The sequence below is a fragment of the Dendrobates tinctorius genome, unplaced genomic scaffold, assembly GCF_039654945.1.
Source record: "Dendrobates tinctorius isolate UK_male_01 unplaced genomic scaffold, ASM3965494v1 ptg000121l, whole genome shotgun sequence".
Taxonomy (NCBI): domain Eukaryota; kingdom Metazoa; phylum Chordata; class Amphibia; order Anura; family Dendrobatidae; genus Dendrobates; species Dendrobates tinctorius.
The window spans coordinates 2848338-2866507 of record NW_027361789.1 but is presented as its reverse complement, the minus strand read 5'-3'; the positions used below and the strand labels follow the sequence as shown (position 1 = coordinate 2866507).

At 43.1% G+C, this 18170-nt stretch overlaps 1 protein-coding gene across 4 annotated transcripts in view; it reads right to left on the bottom strand.

The window, feature by feature from the left end:
- The window catches only part of OCA2 (OCA2 melanosomal transmembrane protein), a 665305-nt gene that overhangs the window by 339427 nt on the left and 307708 nt on the right, over positions 1–18170 (bottom strand). For all 4 annotated transcript variants that reach the window (XM_073541479.1, XM_073541480.1, XM_073541481.1 and 1 more), the window contains one exon: positions 13182–13355. In XM_073541479.1, coding sequence (XP_073397580.1) covers positions 13182–13355 — 174 coding nt within the window. The remainder of the gene's footprint in view (positions 1–13181; positions 13356–18170) is intronic.

Genomic DNA, 18170 nt, shown 5'->3' with positions numbered 1-18170 from the left:
GGACCCCTAAAGTTGTTGTTCAGTTTGTCCTGAGTACGCTGGTACCCCATATGTGGGGGAACCACTGTTTGGGTGCACGGCAGGGCTCAGAAGGGAAGGAGCACCATTTGACTTTTTTAATGGAAAATTAGCTCCAATCGCTAGCGTACACCATGTCGTGTCTGGAGAGGCCCTGTCTGCCTACACTTTGGAGCTCCCCCACAAATGACCCCATTTTGGAAACTAGACCCCCTAAGGAACTTATCTATATGCATAGTGAGCACTTTGAACCCCCAGGTGCTTTACAGAAGTGTATAAGGCAGAGCCGTGAAAATAAAAATATTTTTTTTTAGCCCGCAATTTTTATTTTCACAAGGGTAACAGGATAAATTCGACCCCAAAAGTTGTTGTCCAGTTTGTCCTGAGTACGCTGGTACCCGATATGTGGGGGGGGACCACTGTTTGGGCACACGTTGGGCCTCGGAAGGGAAGTAGTGACTTTTGAAATTCCGACTTGATGGAATGGTCTGCGGGCGTCGTGTTACGTTTGCAGAGCCTCTGATGTGCCGGACCAGTGGAAACCCCCCACAAGTGACCCCATTTTGGAAACTAGACCGCCCAAGGAATTTATCTAGATGTGTGGTGAGCACTTTGAACCCCCAAGTGCTTCACAGAAGTTTGTAGCGCAGAACCGTGAAAATAAAAAATCTTTTCCTCAAAAAATGATTTTTTAGCCCACAATTTTTTTATTTTCACAAGGCTAACAGGATAAATTCGACCCCAAAAGTTGTTGTGCAATTTTTCCTGAGTACACAGATACCCCATATGTGGGGGTAAACCACTGTTTGGGCACACGTCTGGGCTTGGAATGGAGGGAGCGCTGTTTGACTTTTTGAATGCAAAATTGGCTGGAATAAATCGTGGCGCCATGTCGCATTCGGAGACCCCGTGATGTGCCCAACCCTAACCCCAACCGTAACCCTAATCCTAATTCCAACCCTAATTCTAACCCTATTTGTAACCCTAACCCCAACCCTAAGCCTAATTCTAACCCTAAATGAAAAAAAAAAATTTTTTATTTTATTGTTTGTGCCTGGCTATGGGGGTGATAAACGGGGGGTGTATTTACTTTTTTCTCATTTTGATCACTGTGAGAGTTTATCATAGTGATTAAAATGAAAAATGAATGGGCAGCCGGCAAATTCATGGGCGCCGCAATCTTGGACAATGGCAGGCACGCGCCCGCCATTATCCAAGATGGCGGCGCCAATGATCCGGACGGCGGGACACCGGGAGGCACAGCAGGACATCGGAGGTACCGGGGGGAATCGGAAGGTGGGGGGAGCGATAGGAAGGGGAGGGGGTGCAGATGATGACGGCGGCGACCGATCGCCGCCGTCTGTCGGTGGCAGGGGCCGATGGCCCCTGCCAGTCGGTGTGGGGGGGGGTCGGGTGTTGGTGTCCAGCCATGTCCGATGCTATTGCAGCATCGACCATGGCTGGATTGTAATATTTCACCAAATTTCATTGGTGAAATATTACAAATCGCTCTGATTGGCGGTTTCACTTTTAACAGCCAATCAGAGCGATCGTAGGCATGTGGAGGCTAAGCCACACCCCCTGAGATTAACTATAGTGTCCTCTTTGGGCGGGTCAGGTGACCTTTCCGTGACCCCGGTCACCCGACCCGCAGGAACGCTATTTATAGCATGACGCCTACATAGGCGTCATGGGTCATTTGGGCACGACTTTTCATGACGCCTATGTAGGCGTCATGGGTCGTGAAGGGGTTAAACTATTCTGGACTGCCCATAAGATGTCATGTGTTTGGAAGCTTTTGGCAACATCTGAGTTAAAAGACACCTGTGGATGTATTTTAATGCACACCTGAAGCACACTGCTTCTTTGTGTAGTGACTCGCCCCCGGAGGCCGTGGGGTACTCCGTGCCGGGCCCATTGATTTCAATGGGAGAAGTCACAGTGGCAGGGACCCAGTCCGTGGCCTCAGGCAGTCAATGTAAAAGGGGTAGAGTGATGGGGATAAAGTTATTGAGATGATTCGTGACGCCACCTGTGGTTTCTGTTCAGTTTGACCAGCGCTGCAGGGTTGCTTCTCTGGGACAGATGGTGTGGTTCAGCAATGATGATGAAGCTCCCCACAGACAGAGCTGTAGTCCCAGGGCAGTAGTAATAGGTGTTGAGGTAGATGGTGCAGTGCTAGGTACAGAGATGTAGCAGTGCTGGATCAGTGGCGCAGGAATAAGTGGAGAACACAAGGGCTTGTAGTTCCAAGGCTTTACTCAGAGTCTGTTGTGCGTACAGATGCCCACTTCATTGCCGTGTCCTCCAGGTCAGGGGCTCCGCTAACTCCCAGGCAAGATAGAGTACACCTTTCCAGCACTCCTCCAACATATGCCTTTCCTGAACATCTCCTCACTAGCGCCTAAACTGAAGTACTTGTAGTTGTGAATTAAGCTCAAGTTCCTCCTTCCAGATGTTACTTGGAATTCCACTCGTACGGCAGACAGCTGTATCCAACTTCGGGGACTTCCTACTATCAGGTCCTGGCTCACACACGTTGCTATTGTGCCCCCAAGTCTTAGGTGGGAATAAAGTGGTGACAACTTTTATTTCTCCGGTTTCTTCTGCAGGACCATCAGCATCCATACAACTTCGGATACTGGACTTCGAACCATGCGCTTTAACTTAAGGAAGGGCTCTGCTCTCACCCTTGTCCTTAGTTCTCTTCTCCCCACGTTCCGTACTAATCTATCTCCCTTCTGAAGAATCAGGCTCTCTCTTGCTCTTTCCCGTGCCAACAGCTCCGACTCAAAACAGTCTGCTGCTGCTCTTGCTTCCGCTCCATCCCTCTCCGGGGATCTTCTCTCACCAACTGACTCCTTCCTAACCTTCTTCCCTCTCTTGTGCAGTCCAAGCTCCACCCACTTACCCAGCACCCTTTGTGAACCAAAGCAGCTGACTTACAGGGTGCTCCGCTATTCTAATGTGCCTGTGCTGGGTGCAGGTGTTGGAGTGTGGTCAGGCATCTCCACCTTACCTGGATAATGGGATACCACACCTCAGGAGGAGGTGCAGTACCTCTGTGGTGACTGAACCTTCATGGGCGCCACATCTAGCATCATGGGAAAGTCAAAAAATCAGCCAAGATATCAGGAAGAGAATTGTGGACTTGCACAAGTCTGGTTCATCCTTAGGTACACTTTCGAGATACCTGAAGGTGCCTCATTCATCTGTACAAGCCATTCTACACAAGTACAAACAAGATGGGAATGTCCAACCATCATACCGCTCAAGAAGGAGATGGGTTCTGTGTCCTAGAGATGTATGTGCTTTGGCCTGACATGTGCATATCAACCCAAGGACAAAAGCAAAGACCTTGTGAAGATGATGGTGGAAGCTAGTAAGAATGTGTCAATGTCTACAGTGAAACGAATACTGTATCATCCTGGGCTGACAGGCCACTCTGCTAGGAAGAGGTCATTACTCCAAAAGAAACATAAAATAGCCAGATTAATGTTTGTAAATGCACACAGGAACAAAGACCTTAATTTTTGGAGACATATTCTGTGGTCTGACTAAACTAAAATTTAACTTTTTCAGCATAATGACCTTCATTACATTTGGAGGAGAAGAAAAAGGGAGAAGCTTGGAAGTCTAGGAACACCATCCCAACTGTGAAACATGGGAGCGGCAGCATCATGTTGCTTGGTGTTTTGCTGCAGGAGGGACTAGTACACTTCACAAAACAAAATAGATGGCATCATGAGAAAAGAAGATTATATGGTAATACTGAAGCAACATCTCAAGACATCAATCAGGAAGTTAAAGCTTGGGTGGAAACGAGTCTTCCAAAAGGATAACGACCCGAAGCATACTGCCAAAATGGTAACAAAGTGGCTTAAGGATAACAAAGTCATTGTTTTGGAGTGGCCACCACAAAACCCAGATCTCAATCCTATTGAAAATTTATGGGTAAAGCTGAAAAGGCAGATGCGAGCAAAGCGACCTACAAGTCTGGGTCAGTTACACCAGTTTTGTCCAAATCAATGGGCCAAATTCCAACCAACTATTGTGAGAATCTTGTGGAAGGCTATCCTAAACGTTTGACCCAAGTCATTCAGTTTAAGGGCAATGGTACCAAATACTAATGAAATTTATGTAAAGTTTTGATTTTGCAGGAAGTAATAAAAATGCCTTAAAACATTCTCTCTTTCATTATGGCATTTGGCAAATAATTACGGTAATCCTAACTGACCTAAAATGGGAAAGGTTTATTCTAATTTCATGTCAGATATTGAGAAAAGCATGCATATGTTTCTTTTTATATAGTGTATATAAACTTCTGGTTTCAACTATATATAGACTAACTGTAATTGTGGTGTGTAATATTTATAAATATTACAGTCATGAAATAACTTAACTCCTAGCCTCTTTCACCTTCATGACGAGGCCTAATTTTACAAATTCTACAAACTTTACAATTCTGAAAAGGGTCACTTAATGAAGTAATAACTCTGGAATGAGTCAACAGATTCCCATGATTCTGAGTCTGTTTTAGTGACATACTGTACTTCATGATAGAGTTAAAAATGCCTTCAATATCATTTGCATTTGAGAAAATATCAGAAATTTGGAATATAGTTGGAAAATTTTACATATTTTCAAACTTAATTTTTATGCCCTTAAATCAGAATTATATGTCACACAAAATGGTTAATAAATACAGTAACATTTCTCACATGTCTACTTTACATCAGCACAATATTTGAAACAATTTTTTTTTTCCTGTGGGGAAGTTATAAGGGTTAAAAGTTTGTGATTTCTCATTTTTCCAACAAAATTTGCAAAACCATTTTTTTTTTCTAAAAGGACCACATTACATTTGAAGTGACTTTGAGGGGTCTATATAACAAAGTACCAAAAGTGACACCATTCTAAAAATTGCACACCTCAAAAGGTGCTCAAAACCACATTCAAGAAGTTTATTAACCTTTCAGGTGCCTCACAGGAATTGAAGCAATGTGGGAAAAAAAATTAACATTTAACTTTTTTCACAAAAAATTTTACTTTAGACCCATTTTTTAATTTTTACAAGGGTAATAGGAGAAAGTGGACCACAAAATTTGTTGTTCAATTTTTCCTGATCATGTAGTTAGCAACATATGTCAAGGAAAACCACTATTTGGGCACACAGCAGGGCTCAGCAGGCAAAGAGCATTTTTTGAAGTTTTAAATGCAAAATTGGCTGGAATCGAGAGCTCATGCCTAGGGATGAGCCAGTATACTTGTTAGGATTCGGTACTCGGCGAGTAATGCAGTACTCGAATCCTGGCGAGTATTTCATTATTCGCGTCGCAATATTCGGCACAGCCTGCACAGTCCCCGCACAGCCCAGCACAATCCTGCATAGGCCAACACAGTCCCTGCACAGCCCAGCACTGTCCCCGCATATCCCCGCACAGTCCCGCACAGCCCAGCTCAGTCCCCGCACAGCCCAGCACAGTCCTGCACAGTCTCCGCACATTCCCCACCCAACCCAGCACACACTGCCCATTTCTCGCATTTCCCATTGACTTACATTGGACTCGCTACTCGTTACGAGTACCCGAGTATTAGGAGGTACTCGTAACGAGTACAGCGAGTCCGAGTATTTCACTACTCGCTCATCCCCACTCATGCCGTATCGCATTTGGAGAGCCCCTAAAGTGCCTAAACAGTGGAAATCTCCAACAAGTTACCCAATTTTAGAAACTAGACCTCCCCCCAAGAAATTTATCTAGATGTGTGGTGAGCACCTAGAATCCCTAAGTGCTTCACAAAAAATTATAGCATTGAGTCAGCGAAAATGTTACGTTAGCCCCAATTTTTTTTATTTTCACAAGGGTAACAGGAGAAAATGGCCCCCAAAATCGGTTGTGTAATTGCTTCTGAGTTCACTGATAGCACATATGTGGAGGAAAGCTGCTGTTTGGGTGCACAACAGTGCTCGGAAGGGTAGGAGTGACATTTTAGAAAGCATACTTTCATGAAATGGTATGAAGGAGTCATGTCATATTTAGAGAGCCCCTGATGTGCCAAAACAAATGGAAATCCCCCACAAGTGATACCATTTTGAAAATGATCTAGTACTTTATGGTATGGGAATTTTATACTGTGATGTCATACATAATTTGTGTAGGGTGCATCAGTTTGGGATTCTTGAGTAGTGTAGCGTTCATCAAGTTGGCATGTGTTAGTTGTGATCGTCAGAAATTAATTTAGTTGTCCATGGACGTGTGGTAGTTTGAAGCATTTATTTATTGGGGCAGGTGTCGCATTGATAAGTGTTGTCCTTGCGCATACCATTCTGTAACACACTTGGCACCTCTTTTATGCCCTTCCTTTCTTTGTGCTTTGAGGGACCTTCCAGGGAAATGTTAGCCTGGTACGATGCAAGCACCTTCAGTTCCGGAAGTACTGGGGCCCACTTGTCCCTGACCTCTAAAGATTAGGGTCTTCATAACTAACCCCTGGCAGTGAACGTAAGTACCGGTCTGGCCTGCACATTTTGATTGCACGTAAGCATTATACACTGCTCAAAAAAATAAAGGGAACACTTAAACAGAATTTAACTCCAAGTAAATCAAACTTCTGTGAAATCAAACTGTCCACTTAGGAAGCAAAACTGATTGACAATCAATTTCACATGCTGCTGTGCAAATGGAATAGACAACAGATGGAAATTATTGGCAATTATAAAGACACCCTCAATAAAGGAGTGGTTCTGCAGGTGGGGACCACAGACCACATCTCAGTACCAATGCTTTCTATCTGATGTTTTGGTCACTTTTGAATGTTGGTTGTGCTTTCACACTCATGGTAGCATGAGACAGACTCTACAATCCACACAAGTGGCTCAGGTAGTGCAGCTCATCCAGGATGGCACATCAAAGTGAGCGGTGGCAAGAAGGTTTGCTGTGTCTGTCAGGGTAGTGTCCAGAGGTTGGAAGTGCTACCAGGAGACAGGCCAGTACACCAGGAGATGTGGAGGGGGCCGTAGGAGGGCAACAACCCAGCAGCAGGACCGCTACCTCAGTCTTTGTGCAAGGAGGAACATGAGGAGCACTGCCAGAGCCCTGCAAAATGACCTCCAGCAGGCCATAAATGTGCTTGTGTCTGCACAAACAGTTAGAAACCGACTCCATGAGGATGGTCTGAGTCCCCAACGTCCATAGATGGGGGTTGTGCTCACAGCCCAACACCGTGCAGGACGCTTGATATTTACAACAGAACACCAGGATTGGCAAATTCACCACTGACACCCTGTGCTCTTCACAGATGAAAGCAGGTTCGCACAGAGCACATGTGACATATGTGACAAAGTCTGGAGACGCCGTGGAGAGTGCTCTGCTGCCTGCACCATCCTTCAGCATGATCAGTTTGGCAGTGGGTCAGTAATGGTGTGGGGTGGCATTTCTTTGGAGGGCCGCACAGCCCTCTATGTGCTCATCAGAGGTAGCATGACTGCCATTAGGGACCGAGATGAGATCCTCAGACCCCTTGTGAGACCATATGCTGGTGCGGTTGGCCCTGGGTTCCTCCTAATGCAGGACAATGCCAGACCTCATTTGTCAAGAGTGTGTCAGCAGTTCCAGAAAGATGAAGGCATTTAAACTATGGACTGGCCTGCCCGTTCCCCAGACTTGAATCCGACTGAGCACATGTGGGACATCATGTCTCGATCCATCCACCGTCACATTGCACCACAGACTGTCCAGGAGTTGGCGGATGCTTTAGTCGAGGTCTGGGAGGAGATCCATCATGACAACATCTGTTGACTCATCAGGAGCATTCCCAGGTGTCGTAGGGAGGTCAAACAGGCACGTGGAGGCTGCACACACTACTGAGCATCATTTTCTTGCCTTGAGGCATTTCCACTGAAGTTCATCAGCCTGTAATTTGATTTTCCACTTTGATTTTGAGTATTATTCCAAATACAGACCTCCATGGATATTAATTTTGATTTACATTGTTCATTTTTAGGTTTTCTTGTTCTCAACGCATGCCACTATGTAATGAATAAAGATTTGCAGCTGCGATATTTCATTCAGTGATATCTATGATGTGGTATCTTAGTGTTCCCTTTATTTTTTTGAGCAGTGTACATTGCCATCTGTACCATGTGCACAGCCAGTTTCTTGCACCATATCTTGGTTTTTCTCATGGCACTGTGCGACTGAAGGACTCCGTGCGACTGAAGGACTTATTCAGAGAGATCAACTCCCTCCATGATCTTGTTGTACCCTGGTACACAGTCTGGTTTGGTGACCTGTGTAGAGGTACCTTGTACAGCGGTGGGGGTGCTGTCATCACCATGTATGGTGGTCAAGAAAATGACAGCCCTCGTCCGTGTACTTGACCACCAGCATGTTGTCGCTAGATTGGGACCTTTTTCATCAACCAATGCCTGCGTTCTAAATAATGTAAAAAAAAAAAAACACAGCTTGGTTTCCCCTGTATTTTGGATTAGCGGCCAGGCAAAACTGACAATTGGGGGCTGCAACTCTCAACTGTCAACGTTAGCAAGGCTGGTTATCAAGAACAGAGGGGTCCCCATGCTGTTTTTTTTAAATTGTTTAAAGAAATAATTAGCAAAAAAAAAACACTTGGGTTCCCCCTCATTTTTGACAGCCAGCTTTGCTGAAACATACAGCTGGGGGCTGGTCTTTTCAGGCTGGTAAGGGGCCATGGATATTGACTCTAACCAACCCAAAAATAGCAGCCCACAGCCATCCAGAAAAGGCGCATCTATCAGATGTGCCAATTCTAGTGCTTTGCCCAGCTCTTCCAACTTTCCTTGTAGCGGTGGAAAGTGGGGTTCATGTTTGTGGAGCTGATGTAACCTTTGTATTGCCTGTTGACATCAATCCCATGGGTAAGTAATGGAGAGGCATCTATAAGGCACATGTCTTACTAATCCTATAGCTATATTGTAAAAAAAAAAAACACAGGCAAAATAAAGTCCTTTAATCGTAAGAATATCACAGATTCTTTTAATGATTCTAAATTAATGTAATAAAATAGAAAATAAAAAATCAACCATTTCCCTAACCTGTCAGTCATTCTGTCCCATGCTGTAATCCATGTTTGGGTATAAACAGCTTTCAATCAGGATGGTGCCAAGATTCGTACAGACTGAGAACTACCAATGAATGATATGCTGTGAGCGCAGCATCAGTGAGATGCAGCGACGTTATCGAGGCTACATTCTAAACCCTGAACTGCAGTGACCTCGGTGAGATCTCTGCTAGCACAGTGAAAAAGTCTCATAGTGTAGCACTGAGCATAGAGGCTTTTTCTCACTGAGCGAACAGTGATCTCACCGAGGTACCCGCATTTCAGGACACCGTTTGATCATAGGCCAGACGACATCTACAGTGTCTCCATCTGCCTCAATACAGGGAATCTTTTGCTGGTGGTTCCATCTGAATCCCGTATTTCAGAGATGACTGACTGCAGACTTGTGAATTCTTCCAGCACACACACTATAGATACCACAGAAGGGATAGATCGATCAATATGGGATAGAGTGATCCATATGGGTTAGATTGATAGAGAAAAAATGAAGCAGCAGAAGATGTAAAAAAACAAACATATCCTACATCCCATATAGATAGCATGTAGTACATTACACATATGACACACACTGCACACGATACTTACCTATTTGGAGGTCTTTTTCCTTCCTAGAGCTCCAGAGAGCAGGGGGGAGTTGGCAGCAGCAGCTTATGCAGCTAAAGCAGAGGAGGCATCTCACCCCCTTTTTGGTGCTGTCGACTGTGCAGACCGGATATAGAGCAGATAACAGAGGGGATGTCGCCCTCTGCATTGTTCATGCTGAAGTCTGGGCCGAGCGGGAGCAGCAAATGAAAATGACTTGCTGTGTCGCTGCGGTGCCCCCTCTGTTGTCAAGTGCCTTGTGCGACCACACTAGTCGCACATAGCTCAGGCCGGTTTGTTTTTCCCATGTAATCCAGGGATGAGAAGATGCAAGTTATACTACCCTTGTGATTTTGCAATTGGCAAAATCTCCAATGTAATAGTGCTTCACTGTTGAGGCACTGATTAAATGTTTGGAAGGGTTTATTATACTGCAGAAATGACAGCTTCCACAGCTATACATCCCTGTCAAGCCTGGATATGCAGGTCTGTTGTGGAAGATGTGTTCCAGTTGGTACCCAATTGACCTCCCTGTTCTGTATGTGATCTGGGATGGGCGTGGAAGAAAGTCACAATGGTCCTGGTAGGCGAGGAATGTACCCCAATATTTTGTGAATACTAAAGTGTTTGTTTACTTGGTCATCAAAGTCATCAGTGATTCTCATAGGGTCCTGTCCAATCTCCTGCCTAGCTCTAAATTTAAAGAAGGACCATCTGTTCCTTTCCAAATCATCCATAAAGGCACTATTCTAAAATGTCCAATGAGTACCCTTTTTCAAGGAATCCATTTCTAAGATCTCTAGATTGTACATGGAAATCATGGCTTCTTGAGTAGTTCCTCTGCTTCCTCAGGTATTGTCCCTTGGGAATGCCTCTCAAGAGGGTCAGGTGAAAACTCTCCCATTTTAATAAGCTGTTTGTAGATGTAGACTTCTTAAATGTGCAGGTTGAAAGAGTTCCCTCTGTCTTTTCTGAATAGTATATCTAGAAAATTGTAAACGTGAATCATCAATGTTATTTGTGAATCGTAGACTCAAGTTGTTAATGTCGAACTCCTCTACAAGCCACAATATGAAGAGGTCATCTACTGTATATAACTACCCAAGGTTAGGATCCTTGAAGCACATCATACTTCAAGCTGGTTTCCTCCCACCAGCCAAGGAGGAGGTTGGCATACGTCGGGGCACAGGATCTTCATTGCTGTTCCCCCAAGATGGTAGAAGTACTAGCAGTTGAAAATGAAGTAATTGTGTGTAAAAACGACACAAAGGATGCTAGAAATGAAGGAATTATGCATATTATAATGCGAGTATGTCGCTCTAGATTTGAAAAAATGTGCCACCACCTCAATGCCTTGTCATGTAAAATACAGATATATAGGGATACGGAATATGGCTATGGATGGGAGTCATAGAACAAAAGGGATTCAGAATCTTATCTAAATAGATACTGACATTTTGGCTTATGAAATTTTCACCATAAACTATGGTGCATCCTCATAAGGGGTTTAGACCCTTTTGAAACTTTGGTAGGGCATAAAAGAGCAGGGAACCCATGGGGTTTCTGTGCATCGGACATCATGATGGTCTGCCTCGCTGACCCTGCATCTGTCTATAGTGGAGCAGTTTCTATAGTGCCCGCTGTGTCTCCATTGTCCCCTGCCTACCCCATCTCGGGATCCAAAGTGTCCCTTTCAGAGGAAGAAATATCTGTCAAACTTTTGTTAGCGTTTACCACTCCAAAATTGTAGGCTCTATTGTCCATGAAGATTCTCAAGTCCCTGAGAAATTGTTTGTGTTTTCTACTGTTCATTGAGTTCTGGAAATTCTGAAATCGATGTCAGTAAGATAGCCTCTCTCCTACTTAAATGTGCCTCAGTTTTCAACTGTATGGTCTTGGTTAGGAGATCATTCAACCACTTTGTTGAATCACTAAAGTTCTTTTTTCTCTTTGTCCAGGAGAATATTCATAAAATATTATATGTTAATAGTAGCATGTTGGTCTCATATTCCTTTGATTGTGATGTGTGGACAAACAGACTGTTTCACTCATTGTAGCTGGGTGTACTTGTGCTACCATTACCATTGGCACATGGAAACTAAGCCTCTAATGTTAAATAGTCAAGTTATATTATTATTGTTAATCTTCTGCGTATATTGGACTTTGTATTTTATGACCTAGTATACTTGCTGGTGGATATATTTTTGGGATCAACAAGGGTTGATGGGGCCAATCAACGTAGAACGGGGATGCCATTTCTTGCATTGCTTGGTAGGGTGCAAACCTCTGTGGCCAGGCAGGGCCAACATCAGGGCTATCTACGGTTCTCCGCAGTGGGTTTTTTCACCTTGTTTACTCTGTTGACCATAGACATGAAGCATATTTATATAACATTATGGTTGTGACTTTTTTCTGTTTTTACACAAATAATGCATACCCATAAAAGATTTTAATATTTTTTTTATACAGGGATTTTCTCCTTTGTTAGTCAGTCATATGAACATATATACTTAGATGCTGTAGATTTACAATTGCAAATCTTTGATAAGTTAATACAAAATTTATGATAAGAGCTATCCATTTCACCAATTTAAAAGTCTAAAGAACACAATAAGTAGATTTGCAAATCTTGCTTTTAATACAAATTAATTTTAAAAGTAACATGATCAATATAAAGATAATTGGCCAATGTAAAAGAAGAATCAGATCAGTGATGATCTTCAGTTACTCAGAAAAGATAAAGTCATAATTGGTCAGTGTAGAGGTGCCTTAAGTCATTCCTTTGTAGAGGTTATGTTTTATTGGTTCAGTTTAGCTGTTAAATCAAGTATATCAACTTATAGCTTTCGTGAATATTTTTCACATCCTGTATACTACAAATTGATAAAATTATTTTATTGGCTTATTACATATGCTATTCGGACACGTTAACCAAAGCTGTTAAACATCAGCGGATCAAGCTAAAATTGACAGTAGTTTAATGGCTTGTTTAGACAAGGCAACCAGAATTCTATGAGCACAGAACAATCTTTTTTTATTTGAATTAAATTGACTAACTCCTGCAATTGGTGCTGTAGCACCAACTCTGAATCATTTTTTATTGTTCTTCTGTAGTTTTTCATTTCCAAGTAATGCCCCCTGGTAAAATTGATGCAAGTTTTTCTTTCAACAACTGACTACAGTCCAGACAAATTCTCTATGTACATGACAGTGCTTACTTGCTTTTTCTCTTGTGATGCTGACCAAAGTAGTTCTGCTGTAAATGGCCAGATAGTTTAAAAACAAAATTAGCATTATTACATCAATGGAGTTTAGGGGGCATACAATTAGAAAAGAGGCACAGAAGAAAAAAAAAAAAACAAAACTTCCAGAGTCAGGGGAGAAGTACCAATCGGAGGAGGTAATCCATTCAAAATAAAAATAAAATCCGGTGAAATGTCCATTTTAAGAAAAAACTCAATAGCTTTTTACCTGTGCATTACCTTAGTTTAGAAGAATTCAGTTTTTCTTGAATGTTGTCAAGGAGTTCATACTTTTCACATTTTTCAGATGAGGCAGATCGAGAAAGGCTACCAACCTCACTACCAAGACGACACCTTTGCTCATACTCTGAGGAACTTGTCTCCCATGATTCAGTGCCTCCGATTAAATCAAATCTAATAAAGTAATGCCAAGTGTTGAGTTAGCATGGAGGTTAAATTGGTCTTAAGTTATTAAACATTTTTTAAACAGCTGCATAGCACTAAAATAAGCAAGTATGCAATTAATTTGCTTTTTTGATCTCTTGTGATTCTAACAGCTTTCATGGTATACAAATCATTTCCATGGAGCATGACTTGTAGACCTTTTACAGAGCCTGACCAAGTGTGCACAGTAGTTACATTCCAGGACAAACGTTAACTCTTAACATCCCAGTCATTTCTCTCCTGCCCATTGATACCTATACAGCAGTTTGCTGCTCACCTCCATCCTCCTAATCTCCTAATGAGCTGTTTTTATCAATCCTGTAGAATCCCATAGTTGGGCCACTTGGTCTTGTTAATGTTTTGACTTTTTGGCAGCAATTTTTCCATGAAGACCACTTCTCGTCAGAGTTATCAGGAAAGTAGATGGGTGTTGCTGGGTCCAACTGATTGCTGCCAGTTCTGAGCTAATTATACTGCTGGATATCTTTTGATTTAAATTTAAAGAAAACACAAGGCTTCTTTTATATGTTGCACAAAGTTTCTTTGACTGCCCACTGCATATACTGTCCTCAACATTACCCAATTTTTGGCACTTTGTCAAAGCAGCTTGAACAGTAAATATTAAAACCTCAGCCTGGCTTGAAATCTTTGCCTAAGAGACTTTGGTGATGCAGTATAGCTACCTTGCATCTTGTTGCCATGCTTAGTCTTGTCATAGTGTATGACATGTAACATGAACCAGTCATCCACAAGTTCACCAGAGTTTGGCTGTTCTTCACACAATTTTAAGCCTCCTACACAGTGCCTTCTGTTTATGACTGCATTTTATCTTACATATAATGTACAATACAAAATAATATTGTGGTACCGTGTTAGCCAGAAAAATAGATGTAAATACTTATGTCCCCCCCAAAAATTGAGAAAAGTATTCAAGGAGTAAGGAGTCATGAATCCAGGTGTCAAATTCAGTCCTATTGTTAGAGATTGAATTGTTTCAATCTCTAACAATAGGACTGAATTTGACACCTGGATTTATGACTCATTACATGGACACAGTTCACACCTCCATAAGAAGGTCTTCAGATCTCTAATAGAACACTTGGTCCTCATCTGCATGTGTAACAAAAACCTTAATTCGATTTCCTTGGCCTGTCTCTAGCTAGCATCACCTCATGTCCTGTTATAATTCCTATTTACATGTTGCCATCTTTTCTCAGTAAGTCACTTGTAATTAGCCACCTGAGCCCTGATAGCTTGCTTGCAAATATAATTTCTCTGGTTAGCCCATAAAAGGTATCACTCATAGAATATTTTTCTCAATTTTTTTTTGGGGGGGGACATAAGCATTTACATCTATCTTACATATAGAAATGATTAATCACAGATTTAATATAATTGGTTACTCATACAGCATACTTAGAAGAATTGATGCTGTTTTGAAAGCAAAGGATGCTCAAATAAACTATTGGTTTGATTTTAACTTGATCATTCACTTTGCATTTTGCCAATTAATAAACAAAATTATTAACCATTCTATTTTGAAAGTGTCAGCGATTGTATTGTTCTGTTGTTTGCGGAGCATGTTGACTGTGTGTAGTAAAACACTTTGTACTTTTCTTTTTTTAGAGTTACACGATAAAGTGCCCAATTTCAATGTAAATGAGAGTTTTTGATTTAGATGTTTTAAAGGTTTTTTTTCCTTTTCTTATTTCTATCCAAAATACCCATATCCTTACTCAAAACAATAAAATTAGTTGTTAATCTCCATCGCCACTGCTGATTCTGCAGCTTTTTACAGGCCGAAGTGATGTCACATTAACAGTGCTGAAGCCAATCTCTGGGCTCTGTCAATGTAGACTTCAAGAACCAGTGAGCCCAGTAATTGTTTTAAGGCTGCACTTATGATATCATAACAGCACTGTAATCAGTCACCAAAGTAGAGGTGGAGATCGAGTACTTGGCTTGGGCAGAGTGAGTAACAGTTGGTCTTGTTTTTTGTTAACACAGGAATGAGAATTTGGAGAAAAAAAAATGTTGAAAGTCAAAAACTGTTTTAAGTTTATTGATTCTTAAAAGTTCTCTCAAGAAGCATAGTAATGACAATCATTGATAAAACTGCAAATGACAAGAAAAGCAACATATAATAAGTATGACACTAAGGCTGGTTTCACATTTGCGTTTTTTAGCGCTGGAAAAAAACGCATACGTGCGCATGCGATTTTTCCCCTATATTTAACATGGGTGCGCATACCTGCGCACTTGTAAGCGCATGTATGCGATTTTCATGCGCTGCGTTTTTTTGGGTTGTGCGATGGTATTTTCCAGACGCTGCATGTTGCATTTTTTGGCCCTTGAAAAAATCGCATGCGCACGTATGCGCACGTTTTGCGCTAAAAATGGCCATTATAGCCTATGGATGCGCATACGTGCGCACTGGCATGCGCAGGTATGCGCTTTTTTAGCGCAGCGTTTTTTGGGTGGTGTCCACTTTTTATCCTAGTTAGAATCTTCTAAAGTCCAAAAAAAAAAGGCTATATAAAGGAGGTGCCTGCCAAAACTCTGCCACTACTACACTAGACAGATTGAAGAGCAGACATTCAACCAAGAACACATTATATCAGCGAAGAATGTGAGTATATTACATTATATGCCTGTCCTTTTAAATTATGTATGTACTAATGATTTTTATTATTTTTACATGCAGTATGTCTTCAGAATCGGAGTATTCCCCATCGCGGCAGGAATTGGCGCAAGCAGACCGTGAGGTGATTATTTTCGTGCATCTGGTAAGTATATCTGCTGCTTCTCCAAATCTCTTACGTTTTTTTCAACTTTCAGACATCGTCATCATCATCTGCGGACGGGAATAGTGAGGGCGAACAGCAGGAGCAGCGAAGCCAAGTCCCGGTGGTGATACGTAATGTAAGTATCAAATGATTTGTAATGTTTTTTTTTTTTTTTTATCTTCTATTTTTACTCTTTTTTTTTTTTCTTTTTTTGTAACTTTTTAGTCAATTTAAATTTGATTATTCTAATGAATGTGTTTTGTCTAGGTTCCACAACGGGATGAAGACGTCTACCTGGATAATGAGCAGCTCATCAGCCTGGTCCAGGAGCGTTCGCCGTTGTGGGACAGCCGTGACCGGCTGTACAAGGACAATGTGGTGACACGGCGGCTATGGAATGAGGTGGCCGCAGCGTTGATGGATGGCTGGGACAGCGCCACAGCATCCGCCAAAAAGGCGTTTAGTGAGTATTTCCCTGCTCTGTATTGTGCCGCAGTGACTGTTGTCCTTGACGGCACTGTTGGGTTTCGTGCTAGGCGTATTCTAGCAGGAAACCCAACAGTGTCATCGTGGTCTACAGTGACTGCTTTGAGTATTGTATTGCTACATTGTGCCGCAGTGACTGTTGTCCTTGACGGCACTGTTGGGTTTCGTGCTAGGCGTATTCTAGCAGGAAACCCAACAGTGTCATCGTGGTCTACAGTGACTGCTTTGAGTATTGTATTGCTAAATTGTGAAGCAGTGACTGTTGTACTTGACGGCACTGTTTTTTTTTATCAACAGTGGACAAAGTCCGAACACGTTGGCGTTCGATCAAGGACCGCTTCAACAGTGATGTTCGTGCTGAGGGCCAGGTTCGCAGTGGATCTGCGTCAAGGACCAGAACTAGATACCGTCACTATCACGCGTTGCAGTTCCTACGACCGGTCCTTGCCACAAGATCGTAAGTATTATACATTTTGGGTTTTTATTTTTATTAATCTGTGTTTTTCTAATCCACAGCTGATGCTTCTTGTAAAGGCATGGTAGTAATGATTTTCCTTTCTTCCACAGCACCTGGAGCAGCACCCTGCAACCTGGCCCTGGAGCGGTCCTTCGTCGGACGTCCTCTGACCCGTCCCAGCCATCCGACAGCCAGGAAGCACCTTGCAGGTCCCACACACACACAGCTGGTGACCAGGAAGCTGGGCCATCAGGTGTTCCCCTGTCCCAGGTCTCTGCCACTGGTTATGCGGGCACTACCCGCCAGCGGCAGAGGGCCTTGGAAAGGAATGTCTTGCCCGAGTTTATGCATTTGAGCGAGACATTTAATTCCAGCCTCAAGTCACTGTCCGACAGAGTTGAAAGCGGTTTTGCACTGATGGAACGTGGTTTTAACCACTTTGAACACCGCTTCAATTCTGTAGAACAGCGCCTTGACCGTCTGGAGGCCGACCTCAACAGACCAGCACACCATTTTTTTAGTAAGATTGAAAAGGGCATGGCGGAACACCTTAGTCCTGATCAACAGCTGAATGTGCTGCAGGCCTGCAACAATGCTTTCTTGCAGGCTATGCAGCATAATCGGTACGGTCAGCAGTCAGTGGTGTCCTTTCCACCTGTGCCACCATTGACTCGCTTCACCTCACTACCGACTTGTGCTGCATACCACTGCACGGACACCTCTCTTCAAAGGCTGGACACCCACCGTTACACCACCACAAGTCTGAGTGCAGCTGGTCACTTCACCGACACCACCATGGCAAGCGCTGCTCCTGTCTGGAGCACCACCGCCAATCCCATGCATGCGTGGAGCTCAGCCACCACTAGGCAAACATGGAACAGCCCTGCCGCTACAACAACATGTAGTAGCCCTGCCACCACCACTCTGCAAACCTGGGCCATCACTGCCGCCACCAGTCCTCCTGCAAGGACGAGCACTGAACAAGAAGAGCAGCATCAGCCACCTCAGCAGCAGCAGCCAACTCAGCAGACGCCACCTCAGCAGCAGCAGCCACCT